Source organism: Dipodomys merriami, unplaced genomic scaffold (assembly GCF_024711535.1).
Source record: "Dipodomys merriami isolate MVZ:Mamm:240054 unplaced genomic scaffold, mDipMer1.0.p SCAF_50, whole genome shotgun sequence".
NCBI classification, from domain to species: domain Eukaryota; kingdom Metazoa; phylum Chordata; class Mammalia; order Rodentia; family Heteromyidae; genus Dipodomys; species Dipodomys merriami.
Window position 1 is genome coordinate 7,727,711 of NW_027206069.1, and position 27,612 is coordinate 7,755,322.

The following is a 27,612-nucleotide window of genomic DNA, read 5'->3' on the forward strand; positions in this document are numbered from 1 at the left end:
TTGGTTCAAAGTCACAGCCAACAATCACCAACCTTGGTCATCCATGTTCTTTTAACACACAGTTCTTATGCATACTACCATTGGAGAACTGCTGGAGAGATTGGGGTCTGAACTGGAGTATGGCATGTCTGCTTCCAGATTCCTGTTCTATTAGAATCTGAAGAACATCCCGGTTTTGAACACTCAGTGAATAAAATCTCCTCTTCTCCACGCTCAAAGATCCAGCATACAGCTAGCAACCCTTTGCTCCCGGGGTCATTTTCACAGGGGAGATTTCAGGTGCGTGTCAGGTGTCAGATGCGTGCATATGGGACATGACTAAGTTGGCACCCGTGCCCCGACTCATTACAGATGCATGTGTGGGGGTGCTGAACTTCTGTTTTCTGAAGGGGCTCCATCTCCACAGAACACAGTCCCAAATTCACCCACCAACCACATTCTGTCCTACATTTATCATCCTTCTGGCCTCACACTTTCCTTGGTTTTAGAGTGACTCAGCTCTGATGCTCTGATGCTCTTTTCTCATTTGCCTTAGCTGCCCCAGGAGTGCACTAGTCTGACCCAGCACAGTGATCTAGTTCTCAACGTCTTGGTGATGACACCATAGAAGAGTGCATTCGCTCATTTGTCCGCAGGTCCCCGGTGTCTTTACAGTGTCCCTTACTCAAAGGACACTCAGCAGATATCTGCAAGAGGACTGGGACATGAGTGTTTCCTCGTCTCAGCTAGTGCCAGAGGTGAGGTGGTGCTGGGGCGAATGGCGAGAAGTGGCTCTGGGGAGCGCCCTCCTCCTCAGCGCAGATCCTCCGTGCTCACAGACCCAATGCCAGCTTTATTAGAATCGGAACATGATGCTCTGGCCTGCAAGGGTCCGGCCACACAGGTGGGGGCTGGCTTTTCTGTTCAGTTGGGTAGAAAAGACACCCCTGGCCCTCATCACAGTCACCCTGCAGCCGGGTTGACCACTTTCCCCAGAAAGAGTAGACTCTGGGTGGTCACCTCCCAAAGGAGCAGCAAGAAAGGCCTGCTGAAGTGGGCATGTGGTGTCCAGGTCACATTCAGAGGCGAGGGCTGGGAGAGGAGGCCGGAGGCGGCCCCTGCCTCCGTTCCTTTCTCATTCATGTCAATCACCGCCTTGTGGGACACCTAGGAGAGGAGACAGAGAGGGCTGCTATGAAGCCAGGGTTTCCATGGCAAAGGCTACATCTGCAGTACAATGGGGAGATGGAGTAGGACCACATCTAGGCCCACAGTCCTGCCTGCCTAGGGAGTAACCCCAGCCCTTACCTCATTCTCCCTTCTGCCTCTCCGTTTCTCTTCCTTCCCTACCCCAGTGGGTTTGCCTCATGACAATGAGTGCCCTTTGGCAGGAGACAGTTGAGCCCGACCAGGCTGGGGCTCCTGAGTCCTCTCAGGCTGCAAAGCCAGCAGCACCTGCAGGAGCACTGCCCATGTCCTGGTGTGTCTTTGCATTGCAATGAGCTGCATTTAATCTCACTGTGCCTCAGTGTTGTTGTCTTCAAAATGACTGGTCAACCTAAAGCAGTGGTTCTTAATGAGCTTGGTGAAATCAGGCCATCTACTGGCCTCCAGGGCAGGAGCTGTGGTTTGTTTTTAAAACTGCTCTTTTACACAACTTCCTGGGAATGAAGCGTTCTGAGGCTTTGAAAGAGGTTGAAAGATGGAGCCTTGACATTCCCTTTTATTTCTAAAAGGCTCTATGAAAAGACACCCGTATCAGTCTAGGTCACTGTGAAAATGGTCTTTAAAAAGCTGACCTATTTTTTCCTTGTTTTTCACCCTTCCTACACACACACACACACACACACACACACACACACACACACAAAGCAGGCATGTGTCCACTTAAACCCACACAAGTGCACACACACACATATACTTATGCACATACACACACAGAGCAGGCATGTATACACTTACACACATATACACATACAGATAGTCATGTATGCGCACACACACACTCATACACACACACACACACACACACACACACACACACACACACACACAATGGCCTTGGTTGGCCACTCCACTCTCAGTTTTTTGTTCCCAGATAGAAGACAGAATGAAGTCCCTAGCAAACAGTCCAATGGCAATGAACAATTCTATTCTGAAATAAGAACAATAACCCAATCTTTGCTGCCTTCCTTCCTGTAAAAGACTGAATAATAATTCAATGATTCCCATCCCCTGATTCTCTTCTTGTTAGAGGGTTATCAGTCCTTCCCACTTCACATGGCCTATGTGTCCCCATTGGTAACTGTCTGGCAAGTGGGACTTGCTTCATCTGGTAGAATGACAGTGGCCACGATAGAGCCATAGGGGGAAGAGGTGAGAGTCTCAGCTCAGTACATTTTCTCTTGCTTTCCCCCTCTCATCTGAGAATGCTATGCCCCAAACAGCAGCTTTTTCTTCAACCTCCATCCAGGCAGGAAGAAATCACCGGAAGCTCATCTGTAGCTGATGGTAGTGATCTATTCCTGACATGCAATATTGATGGTTATAATCTCATGTGCTGAGATTCAGGGATGCTTGTTACTTTAGGAAAGCTGACTGATACGCTCGCCGCTCACATCCTACACCTCTCCAGAGCTGTAATGAAAACAGAGCTTAACAGCAGCCCTAGGAGAAAATCTGAGGAATAAAAATAAAACTACCCCATACCTGGGAAAATTACATCTTCATGAATGATCTAGAATGAGCATCTACCCTATGCAAAGTCCTTGACTGTAGTGTGGAGGTGTCACAGAATGAATGGGGACTGTGGTTTTCAGATGCATCCTGCGGGAGGAGGGAGGTAGGTATTGATGGCCTCACCTGGGAGACGGTTTTGTTGAGCTGCCCCATGATTCCGGACAGGCCAGTTTCCACATTGAATATGTTGGTGAGGCCAATCTGAGGAAGGATCTCTTCCAGGTTATACGTTCCAGAAATTGAAAACCTCGGCAAGTGCAAATCCAACAGACTGCAGAGAAAATCAGACACAGGAAAGGTTCCATCTGGTTACGTGTGCTGCAGGGGCCCTGTCTGCTGGCAGCCCACACCGTGGGGGACACAGCCGGGGTTGTCAGCACGGGGCACCCACAGTCTTCCCACTGCAGCGTATCACATGACCACACATGATACTCCCTCGATTCAGACTTCACAACATGTCCTGGGGCTGGATATGAGAAGTCTCCCGGCATAGCTATTTGTCCTCTTCATCTTCACTGCCTTGGTAGTGGGCTTTCTAGGTGCCAGATGTGAGCTAGGTTTTGACAAGGCTAACCTGGATGAATAGACATGATGTCATGTAAAGTAAACACTGTTTCCCCTTTTCCACCTCCACATCTGATTCATTTGTGAGTTCTGCTGGCTCAACTTCTGAACTATATCTTAAGTCTGTCTACTGAAGGGGATTCTTGGGGAAGAAAATGGAAGTCGGAAGGGGGGATGCCTAAGAGGGGAATGGAAAGGCAAATGTAATCGAAGTACATAATATGTGTGCTAGATGTGCGTTAGTTAAACATCATGTCCTTATCTCCACACTCTCAAAGAAATGAAACATTAGGGCAGGCCAGTGAGCCAACCTACCGGTTGAGCTCATGAAACAGGAGCAGATCAAAACCTGCTCCAGTGCTTGAGCACACATGGCCGACATCTTGCCACTCAGCACCCACCTGGGCGGTGAGAGTCGGCTCCACCTCCTCAGGGTCTCGGGCTGCATGGCGGCCTCCACCTGCTGCATTTTCCCGGGGTCAGGGAGGACCAGCAGCAGCAGGGCGGTGCCGCTGTACTCTATCTGGAGGACGGTGCAGGCCACCTCCTGGTCATAGAGGAACCTGTGCATCTCCTTCTGCTGCATCAAGGGCACACGGAGCGAGGTCTTCTCATCCACGAAAAAGCTGTCCTGCTTCCGGGTCTGGTAGCGGTCGAAGGGATGCTTCCACTTGGCTGGGGACACAAAAGCCACAGGGCCGTGAGCACCCAGGCAGAGAGCAGCTTCGGACAGCCTTGCTGGGGAAGGGGCTTGGATAGGAGGGAAAGCTGCACCATGGAGAGAGTCAGGAGGGCCTGGCAGGAGCTCTAAGGTCCTACAGGCTAGTTCTGGTTTGGAAGAATGATCGTGTATAAGGGGCCACAGAAGGGATTTCCATCTACTAAACCATCCACGTGTGAGGCACTACATCTTTAACTCATCACAGAAATCAATAGGCGACATTTCTTTTTATCTCCATACCAGAGATGAGGAAATGGACTCTTTGTGAATGTGCTCAAGCCTCCCAATTTGGGACACATTGGCAACCTCACTGAATGGATTCTCTTAGCCCAGACACCTCTGGACAATCTGTTTCTAAAGAGAAGCCAGATGCTTTGGATTCCCTCAAGGCTATGGTTTGTGCTCACACCGCACCACTGTGAGCAAACTGTCCCCATCACTCCTCTCTAAACCAGATGGCAAACAAAGTGATCTTTCTCTCTTTTCTTTCCCTCCCTCCCTCCCTCCCTCCCTCCCTCCCTCCCTCCCTCCCTCCCTCCCTCTCTTCCTTCCTTCCTTTCTTCCTCCCTCCCTTCCTCCCTCCCTTCCTTCCTTGTTATCTTCCTCCCTCCCTCTCTGTCTCTGTCTGTCTGTCTGTCTGACTCTCTCTTTCTCAATAGGATTTCATTATACTGTATAGTTTAAACTCTTGGATTCATCCTTTTAAGTAGCCAAGATTATAGGCATGCACAACTTTGCCCTGCCATGGCAATCATTCCCACAAAGATGCATTGATGTCATTCTGTGGTTTCAGTCTCTATGGACGTTCTTTAGGTCTGTTGATAAAGGCTGGTATCCTCAACATGGCCCCTGTGCAAATCCATATTTCAACTCTTGACATTCTCTCTAGGCAACGCTTTTCTGTGTTCTATGTCCCAGAAAACTAACTTAGCTTCAGTTCTTTCACCATGCAAGGATGTCTCTCTCCCGCAGACTTTACTCAGCCTCAGCCCTCCTCTCTCTCCTCTCCCATGGCCTCTTCACCTGAGCTTGCCCAACTCCTCCATCATGTCTCCTCAGTCTTCATGTCTCCGTTTAATGCCTCCTTTATCAGGAAGCCTTCCCTTGGCTCCCGGTGCCAGAGCACCCATCGCTACACAGAAGGACATCCTCCTCCCTCTGAGCTGTGTTGCTGCCTTACCCATCCCCAGTCCCCATGGGGTGTGAGCTACACAGTCAATGCCAACCAAGTCCCATGAGGTTGGCCAAGGCATGTTCGTATGAGAGCAATTACTTGCAGACTCTTCTGTCAGAATCTTCTGCCCTCACTCACCTTTGAAGAAGAAGAAGTTCAGGAGAACCATGAGCGTGTCTTGGCCGAGCTCTGGGAGGCAGTGGGCGATCCTCCCGTACGTCTGCTTCCTCACGTAGGCATTGATCTGCCTCCCTGTGGCGGCAGAATCTGTGAAGTTGGCGGAGAAGGCGAGCGCTCCGTACAGCTCCTTGGTGCTATCCAGAAAGTGCCTCTGGGGCTTGAGCTGCTTGTCCAGGAACAAGGAGTTTCCCACTTTAAGTTCCAGTTTGGGGCTGGGCAGGGCCAGGGTGTGCAGGAGGCTCTGGAAGCCTCGGTGGATGTCCGTGGCGGGGGTCTCTGTGAGGTTGAAGCCCAGGCCCTCCAGGATCTGAGTTGAGATGTCCGCTTGGGCCCCAAGAGAAAGCAGGGCCAAGGTGCTGGAGAGGCTCACGGGGGAGAAGAGGATGTTTCCTGGGTTGCCCACTGCCAGCTGCTTGTACAAATGCAAAGCAAAACTGGTAATGGTTGGCGTGACTTTGTGGTAGATGGGTTGTGGCTCTGAGGTCTGGTGGTGGGGGGCTGAGGGGCGCCCCAGATTCTTATCTCCATGGGCAGGAAAAGGCTGACAATGGACAGAGGCCAGGGTCCCAGCTCCCAGCAGCCACAGCCATGTTGGACTCATTCTCTGAAAACAAGATGGCAAACACTCATCAAAGAAAGAAAGGGAGGGGGGACAGAGGGAAGGAAGGAGGGAGGGAAGATAGAACAAGAGAGAGGATGATATAATAAGTACCAGTTCTTTCCTAACCAGGACATGAGTGTGCTCTGTTTTTCTCTTTCATTAGTTGGAGGATGGGCAATGATTGGCAGTAAAAACTGTGTGGAAGAGGACAGCTTGCAAGTCCAGTGGGCAAAGTAACTGGGCTGGTAGATCTTGCGAGGAGAGTGAAAGAGATCACCTCTGTCTCTGTCATGCCTCTGCTATCTGTTCTTTTCTAAGACAGGGTCAGTGTCACTCTGCAGCCTAGGCTTGCCTGGAATCTACAGCATTCCAAGTGCTGGGATCACAGGTGCACACTGCCACACCTGGTGCTACCCTCTATGGCAGGTATTCTCTGTGGTGATGAGAGCCTCTGTCTTCACTTATGCAGTGAGTTGGGAACCATATCTGTACGGGTTGAGTGTGTGCTCCAAGTTAACGAACTGAACTCCCAACCTCCGGGACCTGAAAATGTGATCTTGCTTAGAATAAGGTCATTGCACATACAATTAGTTAAGATGAGGTTATTCAAGTAGGCCCGTGGTTTAATGCAGACACGGAGAGAAAGAACAGACCATGTTTCTACAAATCAAACTAAGCTGCTCTCTGGAGCCAGGGGACAGCATTGGAGCAGATCCCCCCGCCCCCGCCCCGTGTCAGTGCAGATCAGCTCTCTGGTCACCTTGGTTGTGGACATCCAGCTTGCAGAGCTGTGAGTCCAACTGTGCCCAGAGTGTCACATCTCTTCTACTCCCATCCAAGTCGCAAAGGTGCAGGAGCAGAAGGAGTCCGGCCTGGGCAGTGAGTGCAAGGAAAAACTACACTGTGGACCAGCCGGTCCCCACCCTAGCTCTGCTGTTCGGTGTCCCACAGGGGACAGCTGCCACCCTGTAGCCTGAATCCTCCCAGACCCTGCTGCCTTCCAGTTCCCTCTCCTTAGTTTCAAGGCGCAGTGGCTGCCTGCTGATGACCACAAGCTCTTGTCTGTCCTCCTGAAAACTTCATCCTCGTAATCAGCCCCTCCTGTGCCTTTTGTGTTAGTGGCAGAGCCTACTGCAGCAGGTTGGCTTCTGGTCCCTGGTGGCAACACGTGGCCACCCACGCAGGCCTGCTGCCACAAAGGATAAACGATGTCCCTTATCTGCTGTGTCGAAACCCTCTGGCTGGACAAAGTGCAGGGAGCACCTCGCCAAGGCCACATCTTCGCTCCAGCACAGTCACAGCTCTTCACACAGGGACTTCCCTGAACAGGAAACCTGGAAAACGCAGAGCTATTCAAACACTGGCCTGCCCTGTTGCAGTCAGCACCCTATGTACCCCCAAGGACCCCAAACTTGCAGAAAGGTTTGCTTCCCAAAGAAGACTCCAATTGGTTGCTAGCTGGAGCTGGGCCTCTAGTGTGTCACAGAGTAATACTATTTTTAAAACTGTATCTCCTTCTGCAAAATGCAAGGGGAAAAGGGGTGGGCCTGTAAGAATTCTATGACATGTAACATGCAAAGCATCCGCACATGGAAAAGATGGAAGTTTTCTTCCCCTCTACCAAGGCTGCATGAAATGATCACCTCAATGCCCTTTCCAGAAAGGTCCAAGAAAAAAAAATCAAGAGCACTGTTTGTGAACAAACAGGTGCGGGGGAGGGAGGGAAGGAGGGTGGTGTTTGGGGTGACTGGTGCTGCTGACTCAAACATGGAAAATCTTGAAATGCCTAGAAAAGTCACATCCAGTGGAGAGCAGTCCTGCACAACTGTGCTTACACCTTTGTGGAGAAACCTTGGTTGTGTATTGTTTAACCCTTATAAATCCCTTAAATCGTAGGGAAGTCAGGGCACACAGCCAGCAAGAGGCAGGAGCAGGAGGCAATCCCTGACTATGAATTTTAAGTGTGTTTCTTCAAGGAAGAGAATTCTTAGTAAATGTTGTCATTTTCCTTTGGATTGTCCTCCTCCCATCTCCTTGTCTTCCTGCTAGGATTACTCTGACTTCCTCTTTCCAAGTTCTTTAAGGCCAAGTTTTCTGTGATAGTGTTTTTTGAAAACCTGAAGTTCTGACTGCAAGACTCAGAGGCAGTATTTAGTATCTTGTTCAGAGGCCTCTGTTCCCATCTCTGCCTCTAAAGGCAGAGAGATTCTGGGACAAGGACAGAGACAGAGACAGGGACAGAGACAGAGACAGAAGGAGGGAGAAGGGAGGAGGTGGCAGGCCGCTTCAGTTCGGGCACCAGTGTGTACTCACAGAGCGAAGTCACTGAGCTGGGTCTGGGTCCTCTGCCTGGACAGCTTCCTGATACTGGGAAATGGTGTTTGAGGACCTCTGAAGCCTGGTCAATATTTGTCAGGCAGATTCCTGGAACTGGGATGAATGTGAGCGTAGCAAATGGGAAGGATTTTTTTTCCCCCAAAGAGCCGATCCTGGTTCCCTGTCTCTCAAACAAGCACGACCTGTGCTTCAGGGTCCCGTGGATTCTGGGGCACGTGACAGTGATGCCAATGGAGGCGATGAAGGTGGGGGAGACAGTGTGGCCGCTGCTGACCTTGTATTGGGGCGTTTTAGAATCCAGTCACCCTGGATTTACATTCATACTATATTTATAACATTTACAGATATTATTTATATACATTGCTTATTACATATTATTCATTACAATAAACAATATAATCCACAAGAGTAGGAGGGACCAGAGGGAAAATCAATACATAGAGCAAGCTGCAGTTAAAGCCCCTGGCATGGTTCCCCAGACTCTCATTCACTCATGTCTTTGAAATGTCTAGGAAGAAGTCTGGACCTAAAGGAACACTTGTTATGAGAGAATAGCTCAGTTATGGAATAGAGGTAACTTATGTTCTTCTTTGCGTGTTTTCATGGTCTTTAAACTTCTTACAAAAAGCCTGTATCTTGTTCTTGTTTGTTGTAAACACACACACAAATAGAGACCCACTGTGTGTCAGTTGCTGGAAGACTTTGGGTGACAGCTTTGGCAGCCTTTGCAACCTAATGTGACAACAGGGATTATCAGAAGGGGAAATGAAAGCCAGTGACCTTTGAGACTGTGGCCATAAACTTCACCTTGGAAAAGTGGGTTTTGGTAGATCCATTGGAAAGTTGATTTTGGAAAGGCTCAAGAACATGGCCTCTCTAGAACTGAAGGGGTAGCAAGACTCTGAAGAGAAACAATGTGGCATTTGTGCAGAATCCTTTCCAGTAGGCTCCAGACCATATTGTGAATTAAGAAACCTCTTCTTAGTGGACTAACACCATGCATGTAAAAAAAAAAACAAACAAATCTCATTCACCAGTAAATGTGTCCCTCCAAATCACACTGGACACAAAACCTGTGTATATCATGGATATAGAGAGAGGCCTTACAATTCTAAGGACTGTGGGAAAGACTCCACTTCCCAGTGCTCTCAGAGACATGAAGAGGGAGAACCTGGTAAGACTCAGCCGTGTGATACCTTCGCATGTGTTGTGCAAATGAAGTTCATTTTTCATCCATCTCATGAGAATGCTGCATTTTAACACCATGAATATAATCATTGTGGCAAAGCATTCAGGAACCTGAGTGATTTGGAAGTACATGAAATAATTCACAAAGAGGAGAAACCTTTTATATGTAGAAACCAGGAAGAAGACTTCAGCTATCTTATTTCCTTTCTTTTAAAAATTATTTTCTTTACTGTTATTTTAGAGGTGGTGTACAGAGGGATTACAATTACATGAGTCAAGTAATGAGTACATTTCCTTTCATACAATATCTTCCCTTCTATCACTCTCTCTTAGTCCCTCCCTTCTGTCCACCCCCGAGTTGTATAGTTCACTTTCATCCACGGCCAGTGAGCTCCACTGCTGCACGTTTCCACCATTTCCCTCAAATTGTGTACCAATTCTTTTCACAAACTTGAAAAAGTTCACACTGAAGAGAAACTCCATGGATGTAAGCTTTGGAGAAAGTCTTCGCTGTTTTCAATGACCTTCAAGGCCATGAGAGAACTCACAGTGGAGAAAGACCCTATGGCTGTAAGCAATGTGAGAAAGCCTTCAGTTGTTCTAGTGCCCTTCATAAAGATGAAATCTTTCAAACTGGACAGGAACACCTTCTATGTAAGTAGCATAGGAAAGCTTTCCCTTGCCCCAGCCACCTTTACATGGGAGAGGAAACCATGAGGACATTGGCCATATGGTAAAACTAGCACTCTTGGAAGACATGAAAGAACTCATGCTGTCAAGAGACCTTAGGGATGTAAGCAATGTGGAAAAGCATTCACTCATTCTGGTGACCTTCAAAAATCTGAAAGAACTCGCTGGAGAGAAACCATATTAAGGTAAGCAATGTGAGAAAATGTGAGAAAGCCTTTTCTAGATCCAGTGCCATTTGAGAACATGAAAGAAAAACCTCACACTGGCAAGCAATTGAATGGATATAAGCAATGTGGGAAAGCCTTCCCTAGGTTCAGTGGCCTTCAAAGACATGAAAGAACTCACACTGGAGAGAAGGCACTTAAATGTAGGCAATGTGGGAAAATCTTTCTTTTGTCTTAATGCTCCTGGAATACATAAAAATTTCACACTGGAAAGAAGCCCTATGGGAATAAGGAATGTGAGAAAGACTTTACTTCTCCCACTGCCATTCTAGCCAGGAGATGTTTGAGATAAGAAACTTAAACGTCACTGGCTTGAGTCAAGATCAAGCCTAGCACTGTGAAGAAAAGGTAAATGGTCTTGAAAACAAATCAGCAGGAATAACATAAAGAAGTAATATAGCCTCAAGGCTTGGAGGCATGGCTCAAGTGGTGGAGCATCTGCCTAACAAGCAGGAAGCCCTGAGTTCAAACCCCAGTGCCACTAGGAGAGAGAGAGAGAGAGAGAGAGAGAGAGAGAGAGAGAGAGAGAGAGAGAGAGAGAGAGAGAGAGAGAGAGAGAGAGAGAGCGACAGACAGACAGACAGACAGACAGACAGACAGAGAGACAGAGAAACAGAAAGAGACACAGAGACAGAGAAAGAGAAAGAAACAAAGGAAGAAAGGAAGGAAGAAAAGAACCCAGTGACCCACAGGAAACTATTATGCATATGTGTAATTGGAGTCCTAGGTTAAAAAGAGAGTGGATTGTTGATGGGTGGTGGGTGGTGGTAAGAAGAAAGAAAAGAAAAAGAAATGAGTAGAAAGACTATGTGGGCTTTATGTAAACTATAGCTAAATAGAAAATACTAAACCAATGAGTTTAATAAAATAAAGGCAGCGCTGTGATTTCGTTTCCTATTCTGATGATGGTGCCTGGTAGTTCTCATTCAGTCTGCCATCTTTCCCCATCCCCTGACTTCCTGCACATCCTCCTTTCCTTCCCACAGCTCCAGCTCGAAACTGCTCACTCTTGTCTTCCCTGAGCCCCACTCCCTTTATAAATAACTGAAACCAGCCACAGCCATCGTAGCTCTCTGTCTCTCTATCTCTGGTTAGACAATCTACACCCCATGCAGTTCCCACAGGTCTTCCCCAGTGAGGGGAAGATGGAGAGAAGGGGGAGGATGCAGGGGAAGTAAAGACTGAGGAGGGACTGGGATGGCAAGGGAGAGGTGATGGGAACTCTGACCTGCTGCCCTGTCAAGTCTGATGGTGAGCCCGGGGGAGGCAGCTAGAGGGGGTGGGGCACTTTTCTAAGTTTGGTTAATTGGACGCTTGTTGTGATGCAGAACTATGGAATCAGAGCTTCCAAGGAATCCCTAGAAGGCATGAGATGGAAGACAGCTGGGTGCTCCTCCAGCCACTACCCCCACCTCAGCATCTGTCCTAGCTCTGCTGAGGAGCTCTTCAGTTCACCTTCAGGTCCCCGACTTCCACTCCTGGCTGTCAGAGATGGCTGCAAAGCAAAGGCCAAGCTATTCCATAAATCCAGTCCTGCCAGAGCAGCAAAAACAGGAACAAGACACCCTGGGTTCATGCAAGGCTCAGCACAATGTAACCTGTCCCCAGTCTGCCTCCTCCGTAGGGTCTCTTCTGCCACAGCCAGGTCATCAACTTTCTAGAATCTTCTGTTCCCAAGACTCTCTTGCTAACTACACACATCTTTATGCTTTTGCTCCATTTCTGGTTTCGTGTCCGTGTCTCATTTAAAATCAAGCTACCCTTTTATGCTTTGATGTTTTGATACTTATTTTTACATTTACTTATCCCCTTCCCCCATTTTCCAACACCAAGATGGAACCCAGGGCTTTGTGCTTGGCTAGACCAGGTCTCTAACACCAGAGCCCCACCACCAGCCTGCTCCTTTCTTTTGACAGGCTGAAATTAAGTACCATCTTAGCCAGAATCCTCCCAAGGTGGGATTGCAGTCCTCACGTGGACCTGTGGCATGGGCAGTGCTCCCCAGAGCCTCCTAGGTGGGTCTGGGGTCTGGCTGCAATACACTGACCCAGAATAGCCAGGAAACCACATCTCTTCATGCATGTGCTTAAAAAGCCCATCAGGACCCTCAGGGCTGTGTGAATGCCTTCTGCAGCTTGTGGTAGAGCTACAGGAGTGTATTGCGGAGGCCTCTCCCCGACATCAGCCATGCACATTCATGGTCAATGCCCCTCTCTCCCCAGATCAAGATACCCAGGTCTGCTTGAGTTCACACTGATATACAGGCATTGCCCAGGGGACCTGCCTTTGCTCTTAGCTCTGTATTTTTCTATCTGGGTGCCCACCAGCACCTCCACCCGCCTCTACCTGTGCAACTCAATGTTCTTGTTTCTTTACCTGCCTCTCTAATAGCCTGAAACCTCTGTGAAGGTAAGGATCTTTGTAGATTCTATGTACTGATACATCTCAAGCTCCTAGGACCATCCCTGGCACAGAGGGGACCCTGGATGGATGGATGCATGCATGCATGAATGCACAAATGGGTGAGTGGATGGATGGTTGGTTGAGTAAATGAAAGCCAAGAATGCTCAGGGGACTTGCATTTGGCCCTAGCACACTTGCTTTCTTTCTTTCTTCTTTCCCTCCTTCCTTCCTTCCTTCTTTCCTTTCTTGCTTCATTCCTTTCTTGCTTCCTTCCTTCCTTCCTTCCTTCCTTCCTTTCTTCCTTCCTTTCTTCCTTCCTTTCTTTCTTTCTTTCTTTCTTTCTTTCTTTCTTTCTTTCTTTCTTTCTTTCTTTCTTTCTTTCTTTCTTTCTTTCTTTCTTTCTTATTAACTGTGAGCACAGGCAGGTTATGTGGTTTTCTTCAGCCCTGGTTTCCTCTCCACGAAGGGCTGGGGATCTGTAGGGTTACTGGGAGCTCTCGTCAGTGTAGGCTTTGTTGAGACATGTTGATTTCAATCAATGGGGAAAACCCATTGATTTATTGCTCATTAATTCGTGAGGTCAGCCAGTCCACAAGCAGTGGCTCAGGTCAATTTCTAGAAGGAGTTGACTTCCTGTAAGGCTGGTTAATGCTCTGGAAGGGAGTGGCGGAGGAGGGGTTGTGGGGAAAGCACCTGGGTGAGCTGCGATGACATAATCCAATGCAGGGAAGTGGGACCACAGGCCTCCCGGAGGAAGTGGACAGGTGTGCCCTGTCTGACACAAAGATTCATCCTCTGGGACATCCTCCCCAGGCCACCTTGTCCATTAGCCAGTGACTGGGCCTTCAGTGCCCTGTGGAGCCCAGGATGCAGGAGGAAGCTCCTATAGGGGCTTCACATGCTAAGGGACATGGAGAGCAGTTGAGCTCCCGGTCAGTGTTGAATTCAGGCCCTGCTGCCTGCGGCTCTTCTGTGGCCATAAGGGTGCCACTCACTTTTGAGCCTCACACCTGTCAAATCTGGCTGCCAATAGGTAGGTTGAGACAAGAACTCAAAGTTACAGCGGACCAAAGATCACCGGGCACACCCAGGAATGGATAAGCGCTGCTGGCTCAGGCTTCTTGGAGCCAGGTACATCAGGATGCCTTCATCCCAAAGCACCGGGGATGTCGGCAACTCCCTGCCAGGGGGAAAGGAGCTGCTGACCCACACTAGTGACTGTAAGTGGCACTGAGAGCCCCAGTGCCCTCTAGTGTTCACACACAGACACCACAAGGCCAGTGTGTTGAAGTGGGTTGCAAGGATCCCATTGGCTAACTGTTCATATGGTAAGCGCCCCTTTGATCACCAGCTGGGGGAGCCCCAGGATCCTCTTATGCCTCAATGAACAAAACTTGCAGTGAGTCCTAAGATGGCCTCCAGATGCAGGCCATGGGACTGGACTGTTTCCATCTCTTTTCTTCCATCCCTCTGAAGGCCTGGCTGGACACCAAGCAGAGACTGTACAAATGACTCAAGGCCAAAGACTCACAATGGGGAGCTAACTTCTCTAAGGCAATGGTGTTGGCTCCCTTAGACACACAGCGGGTGGGTTGGGATCCTCCTTTCAGAATATTCTAGAATTCGAGCCCAGGTCTCCAGGTCTCTATGAGTCCAAACCCCAGCTACTTGCTGTGGCTTGGACCTTCCTCAAATTACCCACCACAGCCTTGGCAAGCAGGACACAGAGGAATGGGGGACACAGCCGAGTGGGTGGGGTGTGGCACCTCACATGGAAATCCCCATGGGCAGGGAGGGGGACACACAGCTGTGGAGCCTGGAAACCCCAAGAACCAGCTATGTGGCTCCGCAGCAGCCTTGGGAGATGGAGATGAGCAGGATTTGGTCAGAATATGTCTGCAGCTTCATCTCTAGCAGATGCAATGTTTTCAGTCAGTGGGGAGGGCAGCAGTAAGCCAAGATTCCTCTTTATTGCCCTCTAGGGTCAACAATCTTTGCCAGGAAAATCATGGAAGGGGTGATGTTCTCATAAAGCAGTAGCATATAAGGTCTGTCTAACTTGAGTTTTTCAGGGGTCTCCATAGGCAGTGTCTGGGCTCCAGAGCCGGCAGCCCCCTCTGTACCCTTCTCATCCATCTTCAGCTCAGCCTTGTGCACTGCCTGTGGGAAGCAAGGAAAAAGTCAGTGCCTGCTGAGCCACTCAGAGGCTGTGGGCCAGAGGAAAGAGGTCAGAGAGGGACACATCTTGGCCAAAGTTGCCCAGTCTCATTGTAACCCAGTTCTGGTGCCAGCCATATGGGGACACTGGCACTCCTGCTGTCACCTGAATGATGTTTAATGAGCAGATAGAGGAGAAGGGGACTTGCTATCCCAGGAATTCCAGGGACTGATCAGGTGTGATGGTCAGAAGGACCTGGGCGGTCAGCTCAGCTCTGTTGATGATACAGAGGGACCCAGGCTGTGCATCAGCTGTAGGAGGTTCCTCCCCGCGGATCCACTGCCCTGTGTCTTGGTGGATGCATACAGGGCAGTGGATGGGCGGTGTGAGACGCACACATTTCATTCTGGTCTACAGAACGTCAACATTTTCCCTTACTGAAAATTCTACGTTAGGGCCATAGTTTTCAGCACAGCTAACTACGCAAAAGAAACAAGCCACTGAGCTTGGCAACGGCCTATGATAAATGATGAGCTGGCCTTGAACTTCTTTTTTGGGGGGAAGGGGAGTCTAAAAACTGAGAAAGGAAAAAAATCAAACTAGAAAATTCTGTGTCTTCTTCATACAAATCTAAAACAGATTCTGTACCGTCAGATTTGCCAACCCAGATCCCTCCAAGACTGGCCTCACTTCTCCTTAACCCCACTTAGTACAGCCAGCCCCCACTGCACCCTAACTTTCCACCTTCTGCTTTCGGTCTGCCCTTTCCTGTATTGAGCTTCTCCCCACCCTTGTCCCTGCTTCTGAAATCCTCAACACCACCCCCACTGGAACTAGATTTGGTACAGTATACAAGACATCTAGTTAAACTTTAATTCAAAGGCAGGCACCAGTGGCTCATACCTGTAATCCTAGCTACTCAGGAGGGTGAGATCTGAGGATTGCAGTTTGAAGCCAGCCTGGCAAGGAAAATGCACGAGACTCTAATCTCCAATTTAAAAAAAAATCCAGAAGTAGAGCTGTGGCTCAAGTAGCAGAGCACTAGCCTTGAGCAAAAAAAACTCAGGGACAGCACTCAGGACCCTAATTCAAGCCCCAAAACTGGCAGAAAAAAATTAATTCAAGATTCATAGTGAATATATTTCAATATGAAATATGTCACATGCAATATTTAGGACATAGTTATGCTCAAACTATTCATTATTATTCTAAATTTCAAATTCAATGAAATATCTTATAGTGTATCTTCTAAATGTGATAACCCTACCTAGATAGTCTTCTTTTTTCCTCAAATAGGAAGATGCTCACCCTGTCAGAGACCACAGACAGACCAGGCTTGGGCCTGCTTCTCATCCTGATCAGTTATGAATCCTGTCTGTCTGGTGGGTGGGGTCCTGGCGGGCGCGTGGGCTGTGACCCTGTGGCCCTGACTGTGAGGGCTCCGGCATGGGAGGGAGCAGCCAGCAGCAGGCTTACCTCACCCACTTTCAGGCTGCGGTAGGGGGAGATCCTGCTGAGGTCACCGTGCTCCTCAAAGACTTTGCTGATGCCCAGTTGGGACAGGGTCTTCTTCAAGTTGTAGGTCCCAGTGATGTGGAGCTTGGGTACGAACACATCCACCACCCTGGGAAGGGGAGACGGGAGGGTGAGTGGGAGGATTACCTCCCATAGGGGGGTGGGAGGGGAGAGAGGGGCAGGAGAGATGCCCGGGGGGAGCTTTGTTGTATCAGAGCCAAATCTCTCAGACCTCACTATTCACTGGAAGAGGAGAGGCTCCTTCACCCTCAGACCCCAGAGTAAAGACACCCCATGCACACGATGACCTTTCCATGCCAGTCCCAATGGAGCCCACACTCTATGGCTCTGGGAGACATGTACAAAAGGAGGGTGCTGGTCAGGGCTCGGCAGGGCGTAAGCCATCTCTCTCTCTTTACTCCTTGCTCAGGAGCCTCATTCAGTCCAGTGACTTGAGTTACCATCGACAGGGCTGCCAGCTCCCAACTTTACCTTCCTATTTATCCATTTGCTCATTCGTTCATCTAGCCAACAGGAAGCACCTTCTGCAAAGCACATGCTGTCCTAGGTGCTAGAGGGGAATTGACCAGCAGGATTGGCTGCTCTTGACTGCATTCCAGCAGGAAAGACACATAGGAAAATCACCACCAGAAAAAGCCTGATGTGGTACACAGGCAAACACAGCCAGGGTGCCAGGAGGGAACACGAGCTAGGGACAGAAATGAAGGACAGACACACTTGCTGGAATCAGGAAGGCCGAGAAACACGAAGAGATTTGAGAAACCCTTGCTGGAGACAAAGGGTTCAGGCAAGTGCCATCTTTCTCTCTGAAGAAGACAGGGAGCCACAGTAGACTTTTGACCAGAGGAATAATGTAGTCTTGTTTAGGATATTCAGAGCTTGTTCTGCTAGCTCTGCCAACCACACACACTTGGTGATGGGCAAGGAGGACAAGCATTGGTCTTGACGACCATCCGGAAGCTTGTGAGGGAGTCAGAGGTAAGAGCACAGAGAATGGGAAGAGATCTGGACCACAGTGAGGCCAGCAGCTTTCCTGACATGCAGCCGGGGTTGCTGGGGGGTGGTGTAGGGGGATCATGATAAGTATGACGTCAAAGGGTATGGTCTGAGCAAAGGAAAGATGGGGTTGCTCAGCAATAGGAGGAGGCTCCCCAGCGGGACCAAGATGCTGATTCTGATGCCCATGGAGACAGAGATCGCAGTCTATATCCAAGGAAACTATGAGTGAAGAGGAGCAGGACTCTGGACTTAGGGAGACAGACCTGAGGCGGGTAAGAAACTCAGACACCAAGGGTGATGGCATAGTGGTGAAAACTCTGAGGCCGGCAGCAAAGAGCCCAAGGACTGAGCCTGAGGCTCTCTCCTCTCAGAGGGGAAGACGACAGAGAGGATCTGCACAGGAGACAGGGAGCGGGGCCACACCAGGCTGCCTGCAGGCCTCTGCCTTCCGCAGGAAGCCAGGCTGAGTACTGAAAGCCTCAATTCTGACATGTCCTATGCACTGGTAGTTTGGGCAAGTACGTTTAGATGCCTGTCTATTGATGTAGTTACTTCTCTTGAGAAAAAAGAGAATGTTTTTGTTTTCTTCTTCATAGGCATGAGTGCATTTAGGGGAGATGATTCCTTCTTTCAGGGGACGCTTAATGTACCTTATGATGGCGGAGCTCAGGAGCCCCTTGTGTGCGGTTAGTGCTGCAGCATGAGGCTGCAGAAGGCCATGGAGAAAGGATCGTGGCGTACCACTGCCAGCACCAGAACCAAACTCGGGTGAGAAACTGTCAGACAGAACATGGCGAGGCAGCTGGGGTACCGGGAAGACCCAACTGTAGTCTTAAGCCATTGCAATCTGTTTCTAAAGTTTTGGTCTTAAGCCCCGTCTCAAGAAGGCCATGAAACAAGGGTGGAAGGCTGAGATTCTCCCTATATTCCATCTTCTCTTCATCTTCTGCCCCTCTCAATCTCTTAAGGAGGCCACTCCAGCTTTCTCAGCTCTGCAGCTCTGAGGGCATACGCTGAAAAGAGCTGGTCACTTGTTCAAGGATGTCCACCCCTTTCCCTGGTGAGGAAGGCCTGCTGGGCTGGGCTTCCACAGCAGAGCGTGGGGTCTCGCCTCTCCAGCAAATCAGAAAAAGATCGGAAGTCAAGCAAATCCTCTGTAGCTAATGCCGGACTAATCTAGATTCGGTTCTTGCCGAGGTCCTGAGAGGTCAGCATCCATTCTGCCAGCCACACAGGAGCCCGGCCCTGGCCTCACCTCTGCCTCTCTCTCAGACATGGCTCACTAAAGTCCAGACCTTCGCTGAGACCCGACGGATGACTGCCAGCCCAAGGGGGAGGGAGCCTGGGACTAGCAGGGAGGGGGAATCCAGACATGGCTCCTGCCTGAATGGAAACTGTCTCCCTTCCCTTCCATCCCATGCAGTCACTCCCCTTAAATGTGCAAGAGCTAGCTAGGACACCAAGCCCCCCAGACACAACACCAGCACTTTGCCTTCCAAGAAAATCCCCCCACAGCTCGTGGCTGAGACACATTCCATAGGCTTACCGTACATCGACTAGTGTATGGTCCTCCACGTCACTGGCTTTGTCTAACACCCACATTGAACACATTGTTCTATTTACAGCGAACCTCTGGCAGCTCTTTCGACACCCCAGGGGTTCCCACTCACAGTGTCCCTGGCCTAAGATTAAATCACTCCTCTCCCTCCCACACAGCCCTGCATTGTCAGTCCCACCTCCTCTGTGAGGCCCTCCCTGACTGCCACCTCCTGTTACAGCTTCATCCTCTGTGCTCCCACAACTCCATTGCATGACCATCGATGCAGTGGCTCATTGTATTCCAGTGAGGCGCTACACATTCCCTGACCACAGCTACCCTCGAAGAAGCTCATCACAGAACCCCAAAGAGGGTTTGGGCCATTGGACAAGAGCTTGCTAAAACCACCATAAGAAAAACAGAGGGAGGGAAGCAAAGAAGCAGCAAGAACCTACCTCCGCCAGGTCCCCACTTTTACCTTTTTGCAAGCAGACTCTTCCATTTGCTGAAAATGTCCACCTTCAAGCCCTCTTCCAGGCTCTGCATCTTGCCCTTGTCGGGGAGAATGAAGGCGACGGTGATGTTCCCGTAGTACGGCATCTCCAGGATGGTGCAGGCCAGCTGGTCGTCGTAGGCGATATCATACAGGCCCGAACGGAACATCATCGGCACCTTCACTGTCTTCCTTTCATCCACAAAGAAATTCTCCTCTTTAGTTTTCTTGGGGTCAAATTCATATTTCCACCTGGCTTCGGAAGGAAGGACAAAATGACATGAGGGCCTGGAAGGAAAGGAAGTGAGCAAATCCAAGTAGTCGCTGCTCACTGTGGACACCGATTCTGAGGAAGGACTTGGGATTTTCTGGGAGAGGAGGGCTTTGGGTTTTCTGGACTCCAGAAATGCCCATTCTCCTTCTATGCTCTGAAGATTTCTGGTGAGGCCTGGAGTGAGGCCCAGGGATCCAAACAAAGACAAAAACAGTAAACACAAGACCAGGGCTGCAGAGCTATAAGCCTAGCAGACTGCCCAGAGCCTAGGTATCCCTGAGGCTCTGAAAAAAGCCCAAAGTTTGTCATCATGAAGAGAGTTGATGGCAATTAGCAGTGGCTCCTTGAGTGTGACTGAGTGAAAGCATTTGATTGGATCCCAGGTCAACCTCAAAGGAACCCCTCTTGTGTGGGGCTGGGGAAACTAACGGGACACACTGACAGTGGAGCTTTCTAGAAAGCAGCAAACACTCAAAGTGTATATTTGGACTCTTCCTATTTGATACTGAGGATGCTCTGACCCCTTTGCACATAAATCCAGATCTCTTTTCAAACCTGTGATCCTTACAGCCCCCAGCATAGGCCCCTGAGAGCCAAACTTCCCAAGCGCAAATCCTGGCCTCATTGCTCTAAAAGGAGGACCTGGGGCAAGAGTGTCAATCTCCCCAGGCTTTGGTGTCCTTAATTCACAGATTTAATAATGATAATTCTAAGCATCAGTTAGAACTACGTCGAGACAGAACGAGAAGGAAGAAGGCAGTGTATGTAGCTCTCTGTCTAGTACATGTTGAGTAGATGCTGGTCACTGTCAGAATCATGGTCATAACCTGTTGCTAAAGTGATCTAGGGGATGAGGAGACTGTGAGCAATTCCAGCTTCTCCTCTCAGGTGGGAAAGTATGCTCTCCCTTCCTTGTAAGAGTATCTGTGTCCCCACGGAATTCCAGAGACCCTGCACCGGCAGTGCAGTGGTGGTCTGGCCTGGACTGAGGGATGTCAGCCTTTGATGTTTATCTTTCTGGCCAGTTCCTGTGTATGTGAGTATGGCAGGTAGACGATGAGAGGTTGTGAGGTGGGGGGGGGTGGATAATTTAGGTAACCTTCCTTTTTCTTTTTCAGTCTCCCCCTTAGTCTTGGGAAATCTACAACATCTGAGAGGGAGACCCATCGCCCAGCACAGTGGTGGCCACCACATCAGCATCCTGACTCTGGGATCCACTTGGTGTCAAGGAAAGTGCACAGCTCTAGGCCTGTGAGAAATGGTCTCTGGTACCAACTCATACCAGCTGGCCTTGGGAGTGGAATTAATTGAACTCTCTCTCTCTCTCTCTCTCTCTCTCTCTCTCTCTCTCTCTCTCTCTCTCTCTCTCTCTCTCTCTCTCTCTCTCTCTCTCCTCTCTCTCTCTCTCTCTCTCTCTCTCTCTCTCTCTCTCTCTCTCTCTCTCTCTTTCTCTCTCTGGTTTTCACTTAGCTCATCTAAGAAATGCTATTAAAGTGCCCCCCTCCACCCTCTACAACCAAGGCATGCTGAGGTCATCAACAGTAATGAACACACAGAGATGAGCAACCCAGATGTACAAAGCTTGTCTCTGCATTTTCACCTTGAATCCCTCCAACTAGGTGATGGATGATGTATTGCTTGCTTATTTCACAGATAGGGAAGGCAGGCACCTGAGAGAGTGCGAAAGGTTGTATACACAGGAGTTCGAGTTCAACAGAACAAGCCAGTGGGGGTGAATCCGGGCTTCCAATGCAAGTCTGCCCACCCTCCCCTCCTCACACCCACATGCCCCAAACCTTACCTTGAAAGAAAATGTAGTTTGTAAGAATCATGACTGTTCCCGGGTCTATGCTCCTGACTAGGTTGTGGATTTTCCCGTGAGTTTTCTGGCTGATATAGCCATTGATCTGCCTCTGAGTTTCTTTCAAGTTCTGGAAGCTGGTGGACAGCATCTCTGCATTGTACATGCTCTTGGCGGCTCTCAGGAAGTTCCTCTGGGGCTTCAGCCTCCTGTCGATGAACAGGGCATTGCCGAGGTCCATCGTGACGTCCTGCTTCTCCTGGTTTAGCCTTTTGAGGAGGTAGTGGAAGCCCTCGTGCAGGTCCCTGTCTGCCATGCCCCGGAAGCTCAGGCCCTGCTTTATCTCAGCCAGTGTGGAGTCCTGGGCCCCCAGAGACAGCATGGAGAAGGCGGTGGAAATGCTTAGTGGGGAGAAGAAGATGTTCTGCCTAGGGTTCCTGAAAGCCAGCTTCTTGAGCAGCTTGAAACCAAACTCCATATTGCGCCAGGCCAGTTGCTGGGCATTTCTCTTGGCCTTGTACTCTCCATCTTGGCCCTGGGCTTCATAGCTGCTTGGAGAGAGGTTGGGCTGCTGAAGATTTTGTGCCGTGAGGAGGCCAGCCAGAAACAGGCTGAGGCCCAGCATAAGCTTCATGGTCCTTGGAGATTGTCCTGTGGAGCAATAGGTCTGAGGTTAGCAGAGAACAAAAGAACTCCATCACCTCTCAAATATCCAGGAATGAGAACAGATGAGCATGGAAACAGAGACCTGTGTGTTGCACATTGTGGCACTGAGTGCTTTGCCATACACAACCACATTCAGCCTCTCTCATCACCACAGAAACAAGAAATAACCAACCCCAGTCACGAGTGAGAGGCCTGAGTGTAGAAGCTCACTGAGACATGGCAATTCCTCTGTGACTTTATATAGGCCTGACAGGACTCCATCCATGCTGCATACTGATAGCTGTCCCAAGAGAGCCTGTAGTGAAGCCACAAGATAAAGAGCAGAGCAAGGGTGCTGTCCCAGACCAAATCCAGCCTTGGTTGGCCTCCAGAGCAGCTGGCCAGCCTTGAGGAGCTGCTGGATGGAATCTGGATGGAACCAGATAGTGGGTGACCGTGGTCTGTCCTTAAGATGTAGGACTTGATGTACCCTGGGACCATTAGCTCCCATCAACTCACCACAGTCTTCTGGTCTGAGAAAGATAGCTATGATTTGTTAGCAGACATGTGTCTTGGCCGTGCTAGACATCAACAGGGTCCACCACAGCCAAATCCAAGTGTCTGATACTTCTAGTTGACTGAATCATCAAGCACTAATGCCCAGCCTATTTCTAGAGGTTTCCTAATCCCAAGTCCTTTCTGTTTGTGAAGGTATTAGGGATGCAACCTTCCTCACAGCAGACATGGGTCTTCAAGAAATTTGTGGTATGATAGTGGAAACTTCTAGCAAAAACTGCCAAAACCGGTCCTCTCTAGAGCCTCCAGTCTCAGCTCCAAAATAGGATGTGATTTGTGCGAGACAATAAAAACTCCTCTACTCGTGATTGGTTCAATCAAAACTCCTTTGCTTGTGTTTGGCTCAGAAGATAGACCTGACCCAATCAGTTCAGGCTCAGGGAAGGGGTAACTTCAGTGATCCAATGAGGGTGAACTTCAGAGCTGGTTTGTTGCCATATTAGGTTATTAGCTTCTTAATTTCCCAGATGTCCTAGGCAGAAGTATGTGCATATGGGGTCTAAAACTCTGTATTACCCCATGGAGAAAAGTGAAGGTAAAGCCAGAGCACAAGTGGACACAAGCTACACAGAGAGATGGATGGGACCAGCTCCCTATTGGTCTGCACTTCAAACCAAACCATCTCACACATATACAGAAGATGTAATATAATATATGCATATATGTGTATAGATAGATAGATAATCCCAGGGTACCCAAGCAGTCAGGAGCCCCTCTCTTCATGCCTTCACAGCTGGATGACATCTAGGAAAGAGTTCTCTTCTCTGAGCCCAGGGTCCTCTTTTTAACCTAAGAAACTTCCACTCCCAGGACTACTCTGGTAAAGTTTAACTTGTGGTGAACAAGAGGGCTCTGTGGGATGTATGAAAATAGGCTTTAGAGATAAACAAAACCAACCACAACAAAAAATTAGGACATGAAAGAGACTGGATCTCAGGAGCTCATGGGCTGGACTGTTTATAAAGGACCAAAATAGAAGCGTCGGTTACTCAGGGAGATCGCCACCCAGGCATGCACTGTTTCCCAATGTCAGGAGTGGAGAAGTTAGGACATGCCACTCAAGCAAAAATGTCTCAGTAGATGGTTTGCCAGCAAGCTGAGAGGCAAAGCAGTGAGCCAGCTGCCAGGGGCTGTGCCTGTGAGTCAGGGCAGCCTGGGCTGAGCCCCAGACCAGCAGGCAGAGTGACTGCTGGGTGCTCTACCCTAGAAAAGCTCCCTGGCACATGGGTGCCCTCACCCAAAGCTCTGTGCTGAGAAGCTGAGCAGAAGACTCACCAGGTCTTTCCACTGCACAGTTGTAGCCATGAGAACTGACTGGGGATCACAGGGTTGGGTGTTGGACTCCCACATAGATGATGGGAGGCAAGTTTCTTCCCCGCCTCCTGACTGACAGTATGTTTGTCTCCTGAATGGGAGGTCTTTCCCCATTCCAAAGTGCTAATAGGCAGGCCCCACCCCTCAGAGCAAGGACACAGCTACACCAGGCTGGGGGCTTTCTGCCTCTGCCCACCTCTACCAGCCTGTGCCACTGCAGTCCTCTCAGGCCGTCTGCCCAGGCCACCTGGGTATCACCATCCTGGACCTTTCTTGCTCAACAACCTACACATTCTGAGTCTTTCTACTTGTTATCACAGGTTCTAAACTGACCCAAATTTGTCAGATGGGTAAGATGCCTGAGTAGGCTCCATTTTTATTCCATAATTAAAATAGATGAGCCACTGTTTATTTCCCAATACATTGATAGGTTGCAATTTATTGAGCAATCCTCTGCAGAGTTTTAGCTGAGAGAGAGACAGAGAGAGAGAGAGAGAGAGAGAGAGAGAGAGAGAGAGAGAGAGAGAGAGAGAGAGAGAGAGAGAGAGAGAGAGAGAGAGAGAGAGAATTTGGTTGTTACCCCACAGGACAGATAAAACTAAAACAAGTATTTCAATTCCTGACCATTCCCATCTCACATTCTCTATTTTTTTTGACAAATAATTTCCTTCTCCTGAAAAGAAATACAATAACATCTCACTGATCCTAGAAACAGAGTCCCAACCAGGTGACTTCAAAGCCATCTGGACAAACGGCACAAGTGGATTAAAGTCCACATGTGGACGGGGTCCCCCCCATTGAGGGGGTCCCTCAGGAGAGCTCTCAGGACAGACAGTGGTCACAGCTTCCCCCCTCACACTAAGCAAAATGACAATGAAATACAACAGCAGATTTAATCATGCTTCTCTTGGCCAGCCATGGTGTCACGTGCCTGTAATCTAAGCACTTAGAAGGAAAAGTAGGAGGATCCTGACTTTGAGGCCAGCCTGAGATATGTAAAACTGTCTCAAAAACCAAACAAATAATAACCATTTCATACCTTGTTGTCCCCAGGTGATTTTTTTCCAGAATTTTTCAACACATAGATGCCAAAACTCACAGATGGTCAGTCTCCTATATAAAATGGCACCGCATTACATAAAATCCACACATCCTTCTGAGCCCTTTGAATCAGGCCTGCCTTGCACATGGCACCTAATATAGTACAGGTACTTTGGAAAGAGTTGGCATACTCTATTGTTTGAGAATACGACATGAAAGACCACCTGTACATGTTCAATACAGATGTAATTTTTCCCCAACTATTTTCCATCCTAGGTTATTTGAATCCGTGAATGTGGAACCCGTGGATGGAGAGTGGATGAGTGGATTCGTAGTTTTATAGAGTACTTACCCCAGCAGGTTGGGAAAGCAAGATAGAGGGAAATAGAGCACTCAGGCTACACAAGGTCTACCAGATGTGCAGTGGGGCCATTCACTGAGAAGAGGAGCTTCCCCTTCCCCAGCAGCTCTCTCTCTCTCAATATTCTCCTTTTCACCTTGTCCTGAGGATGACTGGATGGAGAAGTGTGGCAATCACCAGCATTAACAAGATCAAAACATTTAGGATGCTCTGCCCATGCCCCCAACCCAACGGAACAAGCTTCAGACAGCCTAGCTCCCCGGTCAATGGGGACACATTGCATAGCTTGGCTACAACACTCAACCTTTCCTGCTTGGGGACCCTGAGCCCTCTGAACCCCAGCTTCCCTCAGCTCCTTCGCAGAGTTCCATGCAGAGTTCAGAACACCTGGATACTCTCAAGTACTCTCCCTTGAACTGAGAGACAGAGAGGATCCTTCTTGAATATGCATGTTGATTCTCCCCCACCCAAAGGAGACCACCACAAAAATCCTTACAGCCAGCCTACACATGCTCTAGGCTCCACCTGTAGTGGGAACTGATACTGTTGTTCAGTTGGGGGATTTTCTTTCTTAAAGGAAATTACTCTAGATGTGTTAGAAGTTAAATGATTGTTTTCCTGAACAAGTCTGGAACTAACTTGGTAGGGAAACATAATGCCTTCTCCTAGCTGCAGTGAGCATTCACAGAGAACTCTATCTAGTCCATGTTGCAATATACTTTATCCTGCCTTCCTGGAAAACACAAGATGAAACACACATGCTTTTTAATTTTTTGAGCACAAAGTATAAAGACATATACCTGTAATCCCAGCATTCATGAGGCTGAGTAAGGATTATTAGTTGGAGGCTATCCTGGGCTACACAAAAAGGATGTCTCTAAAAAGAAAAGGAAGGAGGAATAGAAAAAGAGAAAAAATAGGAAAAGAAAAGAGAAATGAACAAAAGAAAGGAAACAAAAGACAAGGGAAAGGGAAGAGCAAAGAAAAATAGAAGTCCAGTTGAGTCCTCATGCTGACCCTAGAGCGATGCCGAGGTAGGGGCCACATGGCTGCTGCCACCTAAGAAATCATGGCACTCTCATACCCTCAAAAAAGGGTGAATGACAGCAACAAGACTCAGAACTCTCAGGGACTTTCATATCTTTGCCTGGCCTGGTCCTCCTACCCTTTAGTAGTAGCTTCATTCTAGAGTGAGGAAATAGGGACTGGAAAGCCTCATGTGAGGAAGGAGAAATCACAGCCCCAGTGGATGAAGGAGACCAGCTGCAATGTGTGTTGATAGTGGGGCAGAATAGGAATCTCAGCCCTGCAAAAACGTACTGAGCAGGCCACAAGGCCCCTGGCTTCACTTTCTCCAATGACTGACTGTGGGTTGATGGATGAATGCAGCCTTACTCCAGGGAGAGCTCACACACCAAGCCGGCTGGCCAATCAGAGAGCAGAGTGGGCTCCAGGTGGAAGGAGAGCTGCCCACCCCATGCCCACTCCCACCCAGGCTTTCCCTCTAGTAGATGTCCATGGAGATGAATCAACAAAGTCCTCCAGGGGAGTCCTGCACATATTGGAAGTGTTCTAGAACTTTCTTCCAAAAAGCACACCTTGAAGAGTACCATATCCTCCCTTTCGTGTGCATCCCACTTTATGAGGAATAGAGTGGAAGCACTGAATCTTTCCAGAAGGGAGTTTGCATACTCACAGTGTATCCAAGGGATCCACGGGGTCAGCCAAATGGACCTGCCCTTCCTTTTTTTTTATTTATACCTCCATGGTCTGCTGGAGAGGCAGAGTATGGCCAATAGAATTAGCTGGCCAGGGAGGTCAGGTGATGGGGGTTTCCAGAGTAGTGGCCACACCACTTCCCCAGGGGCTCCTCACGCCGGAGGCTGGACACAGGGTGATATATGTGGACCACACCTACTGGGCTGGGACTACCTTAATGACGTCCACCTCATATCTTTTGCAACACCTTTATTTCCCAACAGCTGTCTGATCTGGTAGACGGGATATTCTGCCACTAGATCAGCCTGTTGTCCTGACATTGAAGAACCAACCCCCAATCATCTGTCACCTGTGTAAA

General features: G+C 49.1%; 2 protein-coding genes across 3 annotated transcripts; both read right to left on the reverse strand.

Moving 5' to 3' along the window:
- Window positions 1–819: 819 nt before the first annotated feature.
- Window positions 820–8,384, reverse strand: LOC138810572 (serpin A11-like). 2 transcript variants are annotated; one of them, XM_069997783.1, is made up of 5 exons: window positions 8,272–8,384; window positions 5,316–5,961; window positions 3,684–3,957; window positions 2,842–2,989; window positions 820–1,146 (listed from the first exon to the last, which is right to left on the reverse strand). In XM_069997783.1, exons 2-5 carry the CDS (start codon window positions 5,956–5,958, stop codon window positions 943–945), a joined length of 1,269 nt encoding a protein of 422 aa, XP_069853884.1. In that variant the 5' UTR covers window positions 5,959–5,961; window positions 8,272–8,384; the 3' UTR covers window positions 820–942. The 2 variants fall into 2 exon arrangements, with proteins under 2 accessions (XP_069853884.1, XP_069853883.1); XM_069997782.1 differs by lacking the exon at window positions 8,272–8,384 and adding an exon at window positions 6,719–7,004.
- Window positions 8,385–14,768: 6,384 nt separating this feature from the next.
- Window positions 14,769–27,244, reverse strand: LOC138810573 (serpin A12-like). The gene is made up of 5 exons (XM_069997784.1): window positions 27,232–27,244; window positions 21,599–22,249; window positions 19,509–19,779; window positions 16,435–16,582; window positions 14,769–14,960 (listed from the first exon to the last, which is right to left on the reverse strand). The coding sequence occupies exons 2-5, from the start codon at window positions 22,230–22,232 to the stop codon at window positions 14,769–14,771; spliced, it is 1,245 nt and encodes a 414-aa protein (XP_069853885.1). The 5' UTR covers window positions 22,233–22,249; window positions 27,232–27,244.
- Between the last annotated feature and the right edge of the window lie 368 nt (window positions 27,245–27,612).